Source organism: Urtica dioica, chromosome 6 (assembly GCF_054948205.1).
Source record: "Urtica dioica subsp. dioica isolate 48M chromosome 6, U.dioica_male_clone48M_v1_H2, whole genome shotgun sequence".
Taxonomy (NCBI): Eukaryota; Viridiplantae; Streptophyta; class Magnoliopsida; order Rosales; family Urticaceae; genus Urtica; species Urtica dioica.
The window spans coordinates 44750141-44766996 of NC_142761.1; the positions used below are offsets into that span (position 1 = coordinate 44750141).

A 16856-nucleotide genomic window follows, 5' to 3' on the forward strand; every position below is an offset into this window, starting at 1 on the left:
AAAAAACACACTTTAAATTGGGTAATTACTGTATTGGGCATATAATAAAAGGAGGCTGTCAAAATAAAACGTCGGATGCATAAACATAATAAAGTCTAGAAAGGTGGTTCAGTCGGAGTTCTTGACTTCATTGCCAATGGCGACGCAACACACTTACTTTTCTAATTCCACCAAATACAATATACCTTTTGTTGTATATATAACTAACTCTCTCCAATATCTCTTCTCTCTCGCTACACACACATCAACTTTTTGTTGGCCCAGAATTTTCATTTTCATCGTTTCAGAAGCTTTAATTAAATCTTAAGCCAGCTTCAACTGATTATGCTATTAAGCTAAGCAATCAAAATTCCCACACACTTGAAGCTTTCTTTTTTTCGAATTTATAAGGTAATTAAGTAGAGTTGGAAACTTTTTCCGTCTAAATTAAATACACATTTATTTACAGTGTCTAGCTTTTCGGACTATATATTATATATTTCTCAAGTTTATTACGAGATAAACCATATCTTTTTTTTTTCCTTACAAATATTGAATACACACACACACACACACACACACACACACACAACATATATATATCCGCTGTTTTGATCCCCAGAAAGTAACCTTTTTTTTCCATGGCTAACGTAAAGTTTTTTTTTTTTCGACGTTAGCTTTGTGGCTAACGTAGAGCTTAAGTATTGGTCAAAGTGATTGAACCGTAAAAATCCTTCTTTTTCTCGCCGTGACATCATTAGTTTCCCAAAGAGATGGCTTTTTGGGTCAAATAGTTTTACTTTGACTTTTTTTTTTCTTTTTTTTTTCCTTTTTCAATTAACTGTTTGTGTAACACAAACCATTAAAGATAGTGCTAAGAGAGAGGATATGAGCTTGGTGTGTTAGTTATAAAAACAAATGATACAAATTCTGATTGTTTTGCAATGCATATTGCACTTAATGTATTCACAGGGATTAAAAGATGAGCTCAAAAAATGGGATTTCAAGTGATGTAATGCTTGCATTGATTGTCACAATTCTGGCCTTCAAAGTAGTGGAAACATCAGCAAAAAATATAGAAGGCTCTGTAGCTGTAGCAGGAAGTGAGGCCTCAACATCTAAAATACTATATTAATCATAAAATTGTCTTATTCTTATTCCTTTGGTTTTCATGGAATCATTTCAGAGACTTATTTGGTTGAAAAGGCAGATTATAGTGTAAGAGTGGATCCTCTTCATAGCTTCAACCTGTACAGAGGAGGATATGACATCACCAACAAGCACTATTGGAGTGTGAGCTCTCTCTCTCTCTCTCTCTCTCTCTCTCTCTCTCTCTCATGACATGTAAAGATGATGAGTTGGGTTTGAACTTGTTTTTTGTGCAGTCAATTGTATTCACAGGGGTTTATGGGTATGTAGTCGGGGCTTTGTGGCTTCTGTGTGGGATTATCTTTGGCGGGATTTCGTTGTTGAACAAGAAGAAGAAGACGAAGAAGAAAAAGACCGGACCAAGTTGCCAAAAGCAGTACTATCTATGGTCCATCCTAACTGCCATTTTCATCACCTTGCTTGCAATGTAAGTAAACCCATGTTTCAGAGAGGGAGTCCAAAAAGTGTCACTGCAACTAAATTTGGTTTGGAACATTGGCCAGCCTGTCATCGGGGGTAGTACTTGGCGGGAACGCCAGATTCCATTCCGAGGCAAACAAGATAGTGAACATCATAATCGACACCGCAAACGAGGCTTCGCGGACTATTTACAACACAACCGGAGCGATGAAAGACATCAGAGATAACATGGCACATTCCCATGCCAGTAGTGAAGCCCAGGCCTTTCTCACCTCTAAATCCCACCAACTTGACGACGAAGCTACAAATCTTCAACGGCAAGCTAAGAATAACCGACAACGGGTCGACAAGGGACTAAAGACACTGTAGGGTTTCTCTATAACCAACTCTTCAGTTTTCTCTTTCATAATTTGTGTTTGAAATAATGATTAACTTGTTGTCTTGAATCTGTCTTGCAGTTTAATTCTGGTGACACTTACTATTTCGGTAAACTTGGTCGCGATGATTGCTCTCTCGGGTACGTGAATTTAAATGACCCGAGATTTGGCATTTGACGATCTAGTATGAACTTTTAATTCAACTCTATGTTTCGCAGTGTGCGGAATTCTGAGGTTACAGCGGGTGCTTCGAATGTGAGTACATCAATTTGAATGATTGTTATGTAGGGCTTTATTATATTAATTAATTTAGTTTTTGTGCAGGCTGATCATTCTATGCTGGTTCACTACAGTCATGTGCTGGTTGTTCTTTGGGATTTACTTCTCCTTAAACAAGTAAGCCCAAGTGTTTTTTTTTAGCATTAGTGTACAAGAGTATGAGTTAAAGAGTATTTGAAATATTTTGTTAGGTTAGGCGGCGATACTTGCAGCGCTCTGAAGAATTTTGAGAGGAATCCGTACAACAACAGCTTGAGCCGAATCGTTCCGTGCCACGAACTCCTCTCAGCAAGATCTGTTCTTCGTGATGTCAGCGCCCGAATCCACGAGCTTGTTAACCAAGTCAGCTTCTTTAGAAATCAATCAACCAATCACGTCACACCCGTGCTCTCAACCTTTAGTTCTTGTATTAAACAATAACACTGATCTCTCAGGTAAACTCAGACATATCGCTCCAGCAGCCGTCGATCCCGGTTTCAATATGCAATCCTTTCTCGGAACCTCCGAGATACGTTTACGAGCCGGAAAACTGCCCATCGTCTTCGATAAAGATCGGAGACATCTCAAAAGTACGTCAGCAGATCTCAAAACCAATTGGCAATGAGAGAAATAATAAGAGAAATTGCTTAATTTGTCACAAATTTCATATTATTTTCTCATTTTCCACTAAAACGTTAATTTTTCCCAAAATGCAACCATCTATGTCAACAATGACATAGATGTCAACATTGTTGACATAGATAGTGATATTTTGGTGAAAAATAGGAAAATGTTATAAAATTGGTAACAAATTAAGCAATTTCTCAATAATAAGAACCCGTTTCTGATGTTGGATTTTTTTTTTTTGGGTTATATTTGGAGTAGGTGTTGAAGGTATTTGCGTGCTCGGAAAGCGAAAAGGAGAGATGTGGGAGCGGGAAATTGTGGATGTCTGGAGAGGATTACAGAGCGGTGGAGTGGTATTCGAGCTCGATCCAAGGGCTGTTGGACGCGTACCCGGGAATGGAGAGCCTCGTCGAATGCAAGCCCGTCAAGGAAGCCTTGTCCCAAATCCGGCTCCGACACTGCACCGACTTCAACAAGTTTGTTCGCATCGTCTGGGCGTCCATGCTCTTCCTCTCCATCCTCATGATTTTCCTGCTTCTCTTCTGGACAACCACACATCACCATTCACCACATGTCATGGACACTCCAAACTCTCTACTTTAGCATAAGATTGTAGCATAGGATCAAATGATATCATAGGTTATACAATACACAGAAGCAAAAAAATACATTATATATTTGTTTTATTGTAGATAGGCATAGATACTCAAATTTCTTACCATTTGTACTTGAGAGCAAGGGGAACCAACCCCATTGGCTCTGAGCAATAGTATAAATCCAAGCTTCGGCGCAATTTCCGATAATAACAACAAACACAGCCATTAATGTTAGAGCAAAAAAAAATATCAAAAATGTGTCCGAAATTTAGCAAAGATAAAGTTAGCATGATTTATCAAAGTCATCCTTTTGCTGTGATCATAGTCGACCTCAGGTTCATACACATTTTCCATCCGAGAGCTCGAATGTTAGATAGGAATGAAGAAAAGATGAATAGCTCTGATTTGCTCTCAACAGTACAATTATGTAAATCATTGTAATATATGCTCGGTTAACAAATCCAACATAACTAGACAAATAATGATATAAAAGAAATCATTGCACATACATATAGTTTGTTGTAATGGGAAACCGCAAGCTCTGTGGCCGGTACACAATATTTTAAATGGTAGGGCCGAGAACGACGATGAACACGACTCTCGTGGCTTAAATAAAAACACTAACATAAGAAAAACCCAAAATAAGAGACAATAACGAATGGTTGAAATTGGAATTGTAAAATTCTATAAGTGAGTTTACGCAACTCTACGATCATCTTTAAAAAATGACATCATTTTAAAAAAGAAACGACATCTTCAAAATGAAACGACAATAATTTAAATAAAAAAAAATAAAGAAAAGAAAAAAAGGAAAGAAAGAATAGAAATAGAGCAGAGTCGAGTGTTTGTAAAACCTCCGAACGATATAAGCCGCCAGAGGCAAAGCGAAGGTTTTAGGCCTCGCCATCTCCGTTTGAGTTCTTCTTCAACTTCTACGATCTCGTTTCTTAGGGTTTCTTCGTAGTTTCTCATTCCAGCCTCAAAAATGGCGGCCGATAAAGCCGACCAGTCTCACAAGTCTCACCGCTCCAGCCAGTCCGGCGCTTCCGCTAAGAAGAAGAAACCGACTTCCGAGAACGACAAGAAAAAAAACCCCAAGGTACGCTTTTTTTTTTTTAATATATTTTCTTCTCTTTGTTTGAAGGCTTTCGTAACATGAGATTTTGTGTATAGGCGTTCTCTTTCACTTCGACGAACAAGACGAAGCGATTGCAGTCACGCGCCGTCGAGAAGGAGCAGCGAAGGCTTCGCGTTCCCACTATTGACCGGACTTACGGCGAACCTCCTCCGTTCGTGGTTCTTGTGCAAGGACCTCGTCAGGTGTGTTAACTGTTTTTCGATTGCGAATTTGATTGATATGAATATAATGTTGTTTAAGCTGTTCATCTTCATCTTCTATGAATTTTAGGTTGGGAAGTCTCTTCTCATCAAGTCACTAGTTAAGCATTACACGAAACACAACTTGCCTGAGGTCCGTGGCCCGATCACCATTGTTTCAGGTCTGTAGAGGTTCTGAATCTAATGTTTGCTCTAGGTTTGAGCGATATTTTTGAAACTTGGGTGTATTTATGATTTGGCTGTGTGGTTGTTTTTCTAGGTAAGCAAAGGCGGGTTCAGTTTGTGGAGTGCCCAAATGACATCAATGGCATGATTGATGCTGCCAAGTTTGCGGATTTGGCATTGCTTCTTATCGATGGAAGTTATGGATTTGAAATGGTGAATTTTTTTTTTTTTTTTTTAAATATTGTTATACTTTACGGATTTTCTAATTTGTTTGTTACGATATCTGTTCGATCAAATCCTTGGTTGATTTTTTCTTTTGATAGAATGGCTAGGGCAGACGCTTGTCAATGCCATATAATTTCTGCTTATGATTGTTCTTGGATATATATTACCTTTTTATTGTGATTTATTGAGCGTGTTGGACTGTTTTCGCCTGAATTTTAATTATTATCATGTGGTTTCGCGTGTTATACGGTCTAGCTGTTTGCATACTCTGCAGGACACGTTTGAATTCCTCAACATATTGCAAGTTCACGGTTTTCCGAAAATTATGGGTGTTCTCACGCATCTTGATTTGTTCACGGATCCGAAGAAGCTAAGGAAGACAAAGCAGCATCTTAAACACCGTTTTTGGACGGAAACATACGATGGAGCTAAATTGTTCTATCTATCTGGTCTTATTGGTGGAAAGTGAGAATCTTTTTACGATGTTCTGGGTTGTCTATCATTTGCATCTTTGTCGTCCATAGAGTAATTTTCTTTTCCTCTATGGAGAGTAGGTACCCGAAACGTGAAGTTCACAATCTTGCGCGTTTTATATCGGTTATGAAGTTTCATCCTCTATCTTGGAGAGCTTCTCATCCTTATGTCATGGTCGATCGCTTTGAGGATGTAACGCCTCCAGAGAAAGTCCGTCTTAACGGGAAATGTGACAGGAACATTATACTTTATGGTTACTTGCGAGGTTGTAACATGAAAAAGGGTACCAAGGTATGTACTTCAAGCCCGATCGCTTCATTATTACTGATTAAGGTAGTTTTTTTTTTTTTTTTTTTTTTAAATGATTCCTTTTCTTTCCTCAAGAGGATAAAACCGTTCCAGCCCCTTTACTAACATCTCATGGTTAACTCCGTTTCTTCTTTTGATTTTGATTATTTTTTTTTATTTTTTATATGTAAGTGTATTTTTGCATCTATTTTTGTCTACTCAAATCGAACAATGTTAAATGATTCACCACACATTAGTATTTCCTCCCTCGTTTTCTTCATATATTTATCAGTTCCGAATTTGTCAAAATCCACCAATGGGTGATCCACCCGAACCATGGTAGATATGTTTAAATAACTGTTTTCTAGTGACTAACACATATTTTGTGTGAAAGGTTCATATTGCTGGTGTGGGGGATTATAGTTTGGCTGGCGTTTCGGGCTTAGCTGATCCTTGTCCATTGCCATCGGCTGCCAAAAAGAAAGGCCTGCGTGATAAGGAAAGGTTGTTTTATGCACCAATGTCTGGACTAGGAGACCTGCTCTACGACAAGGACGCCGTTTATATCAATATAAACGATCACTTTGTCCGGTTTTCGAATGTTGACGAGAATGGAGATAGAACACATATAGGTCATAATTTTGTTTTATCCTCCATCACCTCTCTAATGGGGGATTGAAAAATTGTTCTCGTTATCTTTTTTTTTTTCTTTCTCTCTCTTCCTACTAGTAGTAGATGTATGCTAAGCATTTGAGTTGACATGTTAACAGGGAAAGACGATGAAGTCGGTGAGATTATGGTAAAGAAACTTCAAAACCCGAAATTTGGAGTTGACGAAAAGCTCGAAAAGGGAATTGTTCTATTTCATCGCCCGAAAGTTAACTCATCATCAGCAGCTGTTGATGATATAAACGATCCCATCATAGCTGAGGAAGAGAAAGAAGAATCGGAAATGGCAGTTGACAGTGATGATGAAGAGAGTTCCTCTGATGAAGATGGTGGCGATGAAAAAGGTGCAGCGATGGGGAGTGAGAATGACGATTCTGATGATGAAATTGGAGATCTTTCAGAACAACAATCGGAACTCAAAGATCGCTTGAAAGTACATCCTGAATTTCATGATGGAAGGCTGAGGAGGAAAGTTGTATTTGGAGAAGATGAATCAGATATGGATGCGAAGGAGGTGAGCACAATGAGAGAGATGGTATTAACTCACTATAGAGACTTCACAACTCAAACTCACACTAAGCTAACCATTCTTGTCCACAGTAATTCATTGCAAGTTCATACTTTGCCTACTTAATTTCATGCCCCTCTATTATCTTTTCAGGTCAACTTATTCCACATTAGTTAGGATTTTCTGTTACTAATGCAAACTTTTCTCCATGGTGTGGTCATAGGATATGGACGAAGATGATAGTGATGAGGATCAGGCACCCTCTGACTCAGATGCTTCTAGTGGAGACGGAGCAGAAAATGATATAGACGGTAAGTTAATTCTTTATAATAATAATAATAATAGCAATAAGAATCAGTCTTCTCATTGTTCTAGTGATGCCAATGATTAATAACGGCATACTTGATTAATCAGTGTTCTCATCTATAAAAAAAATTGTTGGTTTGGTTTTTGGAAATGAACTAATTGCTCTAATGTTTTCCTTGATGTTTGCTCATGATTTTAGACATGGGAAACAGTTCAAGATGGAAAGAATCATTGGTAGAAAGGACCATGTCCCGAAGAACTACCAACCTCATGCAACTTGTGTATGGAAAATCAACGTCGGTTCAAACCACTTCAGTGAAGGAACAAGATAGCAGCGAGGATGACGACGATAGTGATGAAGAGGAATTTTTCAGGCCCAAAGGTCAAGGAAACAAGGTCCGCCCTCCATTCCTCTTTTGGGAAAAACATCTTGTTTTTTTTTTTTTTTTTTTTTTTAAACTATTTTGTGAGCATTTGAGTATTATTCTATGTTGACGTTTGTCTAACAACCTTTTCATTCCTAATATAGCTCGTTTTCAATTTTTTTCCTTTTCTTTTACAGTCACCGCAGGAATGGTCCGGCGAAGAGAAATTGAATGCTGAGGACTGTTCAAAATTTACAAATCACTCTAGCGAAGGGGACTGGGAACAGCCTGAAATTATTGAGAAAATTCGCCACCGTTTTGTTCCTCGACGGGGTGAAAGAAATCAAACCTCTGAGGCTAACAACGATGACGCCGATGACGATACGTATGGCGACTTTGAAGATTTAGAAACAGGAGAGACAAATGATGCGATTCAACCAAATGAGGTTGTCAAGAGCAAGGAAGAAGAGTTAGCACTTGAAGAAAGAAGACTGAAAAAACTTGCCCTCCGTGCCAAATTTGATAAACAATATCCTTTTACTAATACCATGCTTACTAAAGTTTGGATATAGCAATTTTCTATTAATGCCCTAATATGCTATTTAGATGGCATGTGATATTGCTATGTGTTACCTTAATTCAATCTATTACGTATGATGGATCTGAATTATCGGATGAAGAATTAAAGGAAGAAGGAAACAAGGGTTCGGGGGATCAACCTAAAGAAGTTGGGTATTTTGACAAGGTAAACTTTTTGGTGTGCGAATTGAGACTTTCTATCTATCTGCTAGAATACGAAGGTTGGCATACTAAATGAGAGCCGATTTTTGTGGGTTTCTTTACAGTTGAAGGAGGAAATGGAGATCCGGAAACAGATTAATATAGCTGAACTCAATGAACTTGATGACGCTACGAGGATAGACATTGAGGGGTTCCGCACCGGTACTTACCTACGTTTGGAGATTCACGACGTTCCTTTTGAGATGGTTGAGCACTTCGACCCGTGCCATCCTATTTTGGTTGGTGGTATTGGCATTGGGGAAGAGAACATCGGATATATGCAGGTTTAATTATTGCGCTTAAATTATGCTTGTTATCGTTACTTGACATTGCTTTGTGACAAACCCTTCGATGTGTGCGTGTCTGTTATGAAAACCCATCATCTTCGATTTTGTTCCACACAGAGACCCTCATTTATACCATAAATGAGCCATATGCTAAGCTTCCTTTATTAGCTCTTGCTTTAATGAGCCATATGCTTATCATTTGTTGTAATGTATTTGAAGAAAATGGTTTCGCTCAGGAATATCTTGTCTAGCATTCTTGTGTTGATGTTCATCATAAAGCTTTTCGGGCATATGTAACCAAGTCATTTTTCTTTTTCTTTTTCAGACGAGGCTGAAAAAGCACAGGTGGCACAAGAAAGTTCTGAAGACTCGAGATCCAATAATCGTTTCGATCGGGTGGAGGAGATACCAAACGACGCCCGTTTATGCGATCGAAGATCAGAACGGAAGGCACCGAATGCTCAAATACACGCCCGAACACATGCACTGTCTCGCCATGTTCTGGGGCCCGCTTGCACCTCCCAACACCGGGGTCGTTGCGATTCAGTCTCTATCAAACACCCAGGTACACTTTTTAAAGAAGAAAGCCCAAAAACACTGATTTCATTTGCACGTGGACCGAACTTTTATCTTTATCTTCATCTTCCTTGTTGGGTTTGCTAGACGTCGCTTAGGATCTCAGCAACGGCGGTTGTTCTGGAGTTCAATCACGCAGCGAGGATCGTGAAGAAGCTGAAGCTAGTTGGTCATCCTTGCAAGATCTTCAAGAAGACGGCGCTGATCAAAGACATGTTCACTTCGGATCTTGAAATCGCTCGTTTCGAAGGCGCTGCCATTCGAACCGTCAGTGGGATTCGGGGACAGGTCAAGAAGGTACGTCGGATCATTATCGGTTTCCTGTTTGGTTGCTTTTTTCTTTTGTGATATATGCTTGGTCATGTAATCGTGGTTATATTTATTTTTTCTATAGAATTCTCTTAATTCAAGGTATAAGGTTTTTTTTTGCTGAAGTTATTAATTTTTTTTTATTGACGAATAATTGATGGAATTATCAATGAGTTCAGTATTGCAAGCATAATAGTAGGAGAATGTTTGGAATGTAGGGGGGGTGGTCTAATCTCTTCCTATCTCTTAGTGTATGTATTTTACATATTTATCTTTTTTTTTCTTCAATTTATTGGTTTATATACACCAAAACGGCTGATTCCATTTTTTATATTTAAAAAGAATAGTCGAAAGGTTTTTGAAACCGAAAGTTGCTCAACTTTTTTCCCTTTAAAATATTTCTAAAGACAGACGATTCCATGTCTTTTTATTATTATTTAAAACCCGGTGGTGGTTCAGGCTGCAAAGGAAGAGATTGGCAACGAGCCGAAGAAGAAAGGAGGGGCTCCAAAGGAAGGAATCGCTAGGTGCTCTTTCGAGGACAAGATAAAGATGAGTGACATTGTTTTCTTGCGTGCCTGGACTCAAGTCGAAGTCCCTCAGTTCTACAACCCGTTGACGACAGCGCTTCAGCCTCGTGACAAAATCTGGCAAGGAATGAAGACCGTCGGAGAGTTGAGAAGAGAACACAATATCCCAATCCCATTCAACAAGGATTCGCTCTACAAGGTAATATCGATCCATCCTCTATTCCAAGAGCTTTTTTCCTTTTAATTTGACAACTCATCTTTCTTGTCTGTGTTGTTGCAACAGCCAATCGAGAGGAAGCCGAAGAAGTTCAACCCGTTGGTGATACCCAAGTCGTTACAAGCGGCTCTGCCGTTTGCATCGAAGCCCAAGGATACGCAAGCTCGGTCGAAGCCCCTATACGAGAAGAAACGAGCTGTCGTTATGGAGCCCCACGAGAAGAAAGTCAGTTCGCTGATTCAACAGCTCCGCCTTATCAAATCCGAGAAGGTAATCTATCCATTTATCTATATCGAATATCGGCACGATTGCAGGGAAAATTTATGTTATGTGATTGGTGGAATTGCAGATGAAGAAGAAAAAGGCGAAAGACGATAAGAAGAGAAAGGAAGCGGAAGCGCAGAAAGCAAAGGATGAGGTGATCACTAAAAAGCGGCAGAGAGAAGAAAGGCGGGACCGGTACCGCACTGAAGACAAACTCAGGAAGAAGCAGAGAACTTAAAAGAGGAGAGTCCTCAAAACCATTTTTGAATCAGTAAACTGTTACGCCCCGTTATATTATTCGGTTATATTATTCGAATATGAATGAAAGAACTACAATGAGATATCGGACATTTGAGAGGTCCGTGCTCTTTAAATTGATACTATTTTCTTAACCAAGTCTTTCCAATTCCTTTTCGATGCGTATTCTCTTTCCTTCACCACTTATTTATACTAAGTAAACGGCTTAACTAACTGTAATATGTAAATACCATGTTGCCCTTGCGGTCCTAATGATGCCACCTTAAAAGATCTCCTCGTCCTCAAGGTGTTGCTAGTATTAGAATGAATATTTCTATATGTATATATAATTTTTTTTTTTTACCTAAGTGGTGAAGCTCCTAACTTTTATTTTTATTTTATCAAAGTGGTTTGCTGACGCACAAACTTCGTCACTACTACCACAACCCTAAATTTTGATGTCGTCCCGGGCTTTGCCATATCATGCTCAATCCAGACTGTCCTCGCCATTGATTTAATCTTTCTTTCCATCATCTTTTTTTCGTTTGTACCTTCCGACGTCGCCACATTCGACGCTGGTGTTTACCGAGTCCGCGTCGAAGGGTCTCGGACACGAATCAAATCGCTTTACCACACCTTCGCGAAGGCCATGCACCTCGCATGTGCCGTCCGGAACTCTGACGAACAACATGAAGATGAGGAAGGACTTCCTCGGTCAGCACTTGCTCCCGATCAACTTCATGCTCTCGGGCCTCTCAAGCTATAGTTGGATCCGGGGTTTGGTCGCCGTCGTCCAAGTGAATCGAGTCAATCCAACGAAGTATTTCATCGTCTCCCTCATTATCATTCCCTGAATGTTCGAAAGCTCTTTCAATGATATCCAAAGGATTCATCGGGGCGATCGTGTTGTCGTGAATCCGAGTTATTTCTCGGAGCTGCAATTTCATGTTAGATGAGCAAATGACAATCTTCTCGAATCTTTTGTACGCTAGGAGGTTCCTCTGTTTTGTGTGGACGAGGACGAATATACTCCAATTCCTCACAAGCAAACGCCGACGAAGTTTTTGGCAAAATTCGAATGGTCAATGTCTGTAAAGTCGGAGTCCAGTTTTCATAACATTCCACTACTGACTTGCAATCATGTAACATAAATCATATAATTTTATTTCATAGCTTTATAAAATCGAGGATGAAGTTCTCATTCTGTACATGCCATATCGTGAATTAGTAACTACATCTGATCTCCAAAAAAATCCTAATTGTTTCGAACTTTATCTTTTTGGAATTTTTACAGAATCCATGTGAATAGGATCAAAACTTACCTCCTAAATATTCGTCTTTCGTTTGTTATGGTATATATATCAATCAATTCCGAAGAAAAGAAAGACTCGAAATTGACTTTTTCTATTAATTCTTTTCCGATCTAGATGTATGGATCCATGGATCCATGGGTGTTAGTTTTATCGGTACTCTTTGGGATATTAGAACATAACGATACTAATGAAAAGTTGAGCAAAAATGGGATATACACTAATCAATATTTTTTTTAATTCTAGGCGGGTAGATCGCTTCGGGGGAGAGAGCTCGGTTCTGGACCTGGGATTGGTACTTGATGCAGCTATTGATCGAGGAAGGGTCGAAACAAAAACTCTATGGAAAGCATCGATAATTTCTCCGACGGCCCATTAAACCTTGATAATAACAACAAACAAAGACCAAAAATAATAGGCAGACGTTAATGTTAGAGCAAATGAAAATTCAAAAAGGTCTCCGAAATTACTGCTGTAATTACTTATTTAGTTTGGGGGCCATATTCTAGTCCACAATGTATTGATCTGGAATTACTGCTGTAAATTTGGGTAGGCCCGGAAATAAGAACACAATATAAATGAATCTCAAGTTCAACAACAGAGGGCCTGAATCCCAAGTCATGGTTTGCATGAGTACAAGTATGACTCCCAACTCCTTTTCATAGACCCAAAAGGCTTTTGATACCCTCACAGCCAATTTCCTGCTTCAACATTATGAGTTGGGACTTCATTAGCATAAACATTTCAATTTTTTCTTTCTCAGCAACTGAAAATGCAGAAAGTCAAATGACTATAAATTTTTAAGTTGTGTGTAAGCCAATTGAAGATACTGACCGACAATATTCGAGCCAAGGGGATGTATAGTTGCAAGGCTGGCTTAGCGACATGTATTCCAAGGACGCCATTGTCATTTTCCTTTTCTTCGCTGTAAAACTTTCTGTAAACCTGAACCCCTGAATAATTTCGTTGCAACCCATTATGGAGTCGAGATTAGTGTATTGTGAAAGCTCTATGTTGTTCTCACTTTGCATGGCAGATATATGCAATAAAAACGGTGATGTTGTCGTTGAATCGGAAAGCGAACCTTGTTGGATGGTTTGTACGCCCGGAAGAACTTTGGGAAGAGTCTCTGCTTCAAGCATTTCAATAAACGAAGAATACCTGCGCACTTGCTGCGATTACAAAGTCAGAACAAAAGCAAAAGCAGGACATAAAGACAGACACACAGTAATACCTGAACATGAACCAGCAAACACTTATTGAACACAATCACCGATCCCCGCTTAATCCTGATCCCCCCAAAATAACAGAATATGGCTGAGATTGAATGGCATCGTGTTAGCGTTTTACGGGGAATATTACCTGTTGTAGTCACCGATAGCGCACCTTCCTTCAACTGTTTTTATGCCATCTGTTGTTTCACCAAAACAAAAAGGCTTCAACTGTTTGTAAGGTCCACAATATCAAGGCTCTTCCAATTTATGCAGCTGCTTCTTTTCTTTTTCTTTTTTTTTGAAATATGATCTTTCACAAGTTTGATTAATAACGGCGAAAGCGAAGAACAAACCTCTCAGTTGCGTAAAGAATGGCTCCTGAACATGAAGTTCAAACTCGACGGTCTTTAAAATCTGAGGATTGAAGTGAGTGGAGTGAAGTGAAGGGAAACGGAAATAGTCAGAATAGATTTGCAAGTCATTTGAGAACTTACATTGGAAAGGTCAGTGAAGTGTTTACATCCCTGGTTGTGTGCGGTGGAATCAAGCAAGTCACAGAGAGCTAGAGCCAAACGCTTGTAGAGAGGACAAGGTGTTTCTGAGCGATTTGAATGTATATGTTACACTTACATGGATGTTGGTGCTTGAGCAATCACAATAACAAGATTAGGGTTTGGTTGTGATACCGACGGTGGTGAGAAGGAGGCGAGAGCAGAAATGGTGGGGGAGTGGGAGGTCGATTCCCAATGAGCCATCGAGGTGAGAGTGGAGTGTGAACTTCAGAAGCTCGTCAATGGCGTCTCTGAATTCGAGTGGTGATGTTGATGGAGACGATACACCATCATCTTCCATTTGACTCAGATGGTGAAAATATTATACGAATTTAAATATGTCCCTTCAATTTTGTGTAACTGTATACATCTAAATCATACATTCCGTGCTGACCATTTGACCAAGTTGGGGGCTCTCTAGAAAGATTCCGTGGTGGTGACGTGGAGTGTGTGAAAACCGGCACAACATGTTTTACTCTACTCTCTTTTGGTGCCGATCTCATAAATGGGACGATTGGCCTCCTCGAGACATGACGGCCATAAGCGTAGACGCGACTATAAGCATCGGAGTATACTTTTGCGGGGTGAGAGGTATTGACTGACATAGATTTGTTTTAAAAAAAATGTTTTTGAATTCAATTTTTGAAAAAAACTTTTTTTTTTCAAAAATTGACAAGGTGTTTGATAAACAGTTGTTGCTGATAACAAAAATTGATTTAGCGTTTGGTAAAAATAAATATATTATAGTAAAAAGACTAAAATAGACATGTTCTTAATAATTAAATAATTATTATTAATATGCTTATATATATATATATATATATATGAATAATATTTTGTACGAGTATATTACAGTAATTTATATAGTAAACTTAAAAACACTTTTTCTAAAATTAAGAATCCTAACTTTTCCATCTCATGTACAAAATCTAAAATCGCTTTTGAAATTTTTTGTAAAAACAGTTTTGTCAAACACCAAATAAGCAGATTAGTTTTTTCTAAAAGCAAAAACAAGGCTTTTTAATCCCCAACCAAACGCAGCCATTGTTCGAAACTCTATGAGTTTTTTTTTCCTTGCGTATTGTATTCCTATTGCTCGGTTTTTCGGTCTTTTGGTGGTGGAAGCTATGGCTATTTTGGGTGGTTTGAAGAAAGCGAGTACCGAAGGTCTCAACAAAGTGGTTATACAATCGGATTGCGAGGAGGTGGTCAAGCTCATTAAAGTCAAGAGGATTGCGAGAACCAATGCCAGTCTTAATATTTAGGATATTTTTGTTGTTATGGCCTCCTTTTATTTTTGTGAGGTGATTTTTATTCTTAAACTTTGTAATATGGTAGCCCATAAACTTGCCAAACTGGCTCTTCGCCTTGACTCAGACGTTGTTTGGAATTCTACCCTCTTTCTTGAGTTGCAAGAGAAGGTTTTGGCTCATGTGCCCCATAAAAGCTAAGGGTCTTTGAACCCATGTCTTCAAAAAAAAAAAAGAGAGTCTTAAATATAATCGGAGCCTGGTGATACATTCTCTTTATAGATGACCGCACACGAATTAACTATCTATTTAATGATACATAAAATCACACATTTCACATATTGATCCTAACTCAGTTCAATATTTTCATTCAAGTGGTCCACACAAATACTGCCCGAGATTACTTCAACTCGAATCTCGTTTCTTTCTTCCAACCTCATGGAATTATTAATACCAGATTGTGTGTAAACACTTCCCAACAGAATAGAATAGCCGAGCGGAAAAACCGTTACGTACCTCTTTGAAGTTGTCCGGGCTATCATGTTCACCTTGAACATCCCAACTTGCTTATGAGGAGAAATCCTTACTTTCACCTACCTTATTAACGACATGCCAACTCGCATTGTTGATTCTTTCCCAACTCTGGACACGAAATCAATGAGCAAGATAATCGTTCTTCACCATCGAACTTACCAATCGCTTTGAGGAAACTTGCTCGTTAATGTGGCCCATACACAATTGAAGACTATGTGTATTGCGAGAACCTCTACGTGAACTATCAATTTTATGTACCCAAGATATATAGACCAATAGAAGATTCTAAGCTCTATATCCAAGAAGCCCTATAAATCCGAGCATGGCGAGCAGGCACATATGAAGAGATCAAAGTCCAATGACATTATTCAACACAACTCAGAGTCCTACCTTAAATGATCACCTCTATTCAAGTTGTTTTGATCCTTAATAATTCCTTTTTATATGATATCAAACTCACATCTAGAAATCTAGGTTTAATGTATAGTTTTTTCAAATATAGAAATCATTAACATATTGTATAATCATGTTAATTGACGTGATTAACATAATTTTTTTTTTTTCTTGGGGGTATTGTAAGGAATATAATGGTGATGCTCATTAAATATTGATTTGGTATTATAAAGTAGATGTGGCAGAGACCATATAAAAGTGGAAGAGATTTAATTTAAATTCGCAACGTAGAAAAAGATGAGCAAGATATGAGGTAAAATTTGATCCCAAAAACTCTTGTCGGCGTCAAGGACTGTACCCTCTATCATCTTCTCTTTGTTTTTTTTGCCCAAAAAGAAGGTATCTTGTTCCTTATATTTGCCTTATTATACCTTTATACATTTATGATTTCAAAAGTGCTCCATATACATTACTATATATCTAGGGATCCCCACATATCAAAGTGTATTATATATAATAATATATATATTTTTTTTACCAATGTCTTTCTATCTAGAGTTCAGACTGAAAAATCTTATTAAAATATGGGCTTGCCATCTTATACTGCGTTAGCAAACCAATACACGTAAGAGGTATTATTCATTTTCAGTGCACTACTAC

At 38.5% G+C, this 16856-nt stretch overlaps 3 protein-coding genes across 6 annotated transcripts; 2 read left to right on the forward strand and 1 right to left on the reverse strand.

Annotated features, from left to right (window-relative positions):
* The first annotated feature begins 289 nt into the window (after positions 1-289).
* LOC149394579 (uncharacterized) lies at positions 290-3593 on the forward strand. The gene is made up of 11 exons (XM_089617722.1): positions 290-390; positions 952-1082; positions 1166-1272; positions 1365-1555; positions 1632-1913; positions 2007-2065; positions 2144-2180; positions 2250-2321; positions 2396-2546; positions 2639-2773; positions 3069-3593. The coding sequence occupies exons 2-11, from the start codon at positions 962-964 to the stop codon at positions 3411-3413; spliced, it is 1500 nt and encodes a 499-aa protein (XP_089473848.1). The 5' UTR covers positions 290-390; positions 952-961; the 3' UTR covers positions 3414-3593.
* Positions 3594-4244: 651 nt separating this feature from the next.
* On the forward strand, positions 4245-11121 carry LOC149394580 (uncharacterized). 2 transcript variants are annotated; one of them, XM_089616754.1, is made up of 18 exons: positions 4245-4505; positions 4580-4726; positions 4815-4905; positions 5004-5122; positions 5409-5599; positions 5689-5899; positions 6291-6528; positions 6667-7100; positions 7297-7384; positions 7579-7775; positions 7942-8273; positions 8396-8489; positions 8590-8808; positions 9137-9376; positions 9475-9684; positions 10156-10425; positions 10510-10713; positions 10793-11121. In XM_089616754.1, the coding sequence occupies exons 1-18, from the start codon at positions 4392-4394 to the stop codon at positions 10943-10945; spliced, it is 3552 nt and encodes a 1183-aa protein (XP_089472880.1). In that variant the 5' UTR covers positions 4245-4391; the 3' UTR covers positions 10946-11121. The 2 variants fall into 2 exon arrangements, with proteins under 2 accessions (XP_089472880.1, XP_089472882.1); XM_089616756.1 differs by having other exon boundaries at positions 6667-7079.
* A 1263-nt stretch (positions 11122-12384) lies between these two features.
* On the reverse strand, positions 12385-14377 carry LOC149394581 (uncharacterized). 3 transcript variants are annotated; one of them, XM_089616523.1, is made up of 8 exons: positions 14155-14377; positions 13963-14066; positions 13822-13882; positions 13617-13665; positions 13339-13426; positions 13089-13207; positions 12737-12955; positions 12385-12635 (listed from the first exon to the last, which is right to left on the reverse strand). In XM_089616523.1, the coding sequence occupies exons 1-7, from the start codon at positions 14318-14320 to the stop codon at positions 12760-12762; spliced, it is 783 nt and encodes a 260-aa protein (XP_089472649.1). In that variant the 5' UTR covers positions 14321-14377; the 3' UTR covers positions 12385-12635; positions 12737-12759. The 3 variants fall into 3 exon arrangements, with proteins under 3 accessions (XP_089472649.1, XP_089472650.1, XP_089472647.1); XM_089616524.1 differs by lacking the exon at positions 12385-12635 and adding an exon at positions 13489-13543 and having other exon boundaries at positions 12712-12955; positions 14155-14374; XM_089616521.1 differs by lacking the exon at positions 12385-12635 and having other exon boundaries at positions 12712-12955; positions 14155-14376.
* Positions 14378-16856: the final 2479 nt, after the last annotated feature.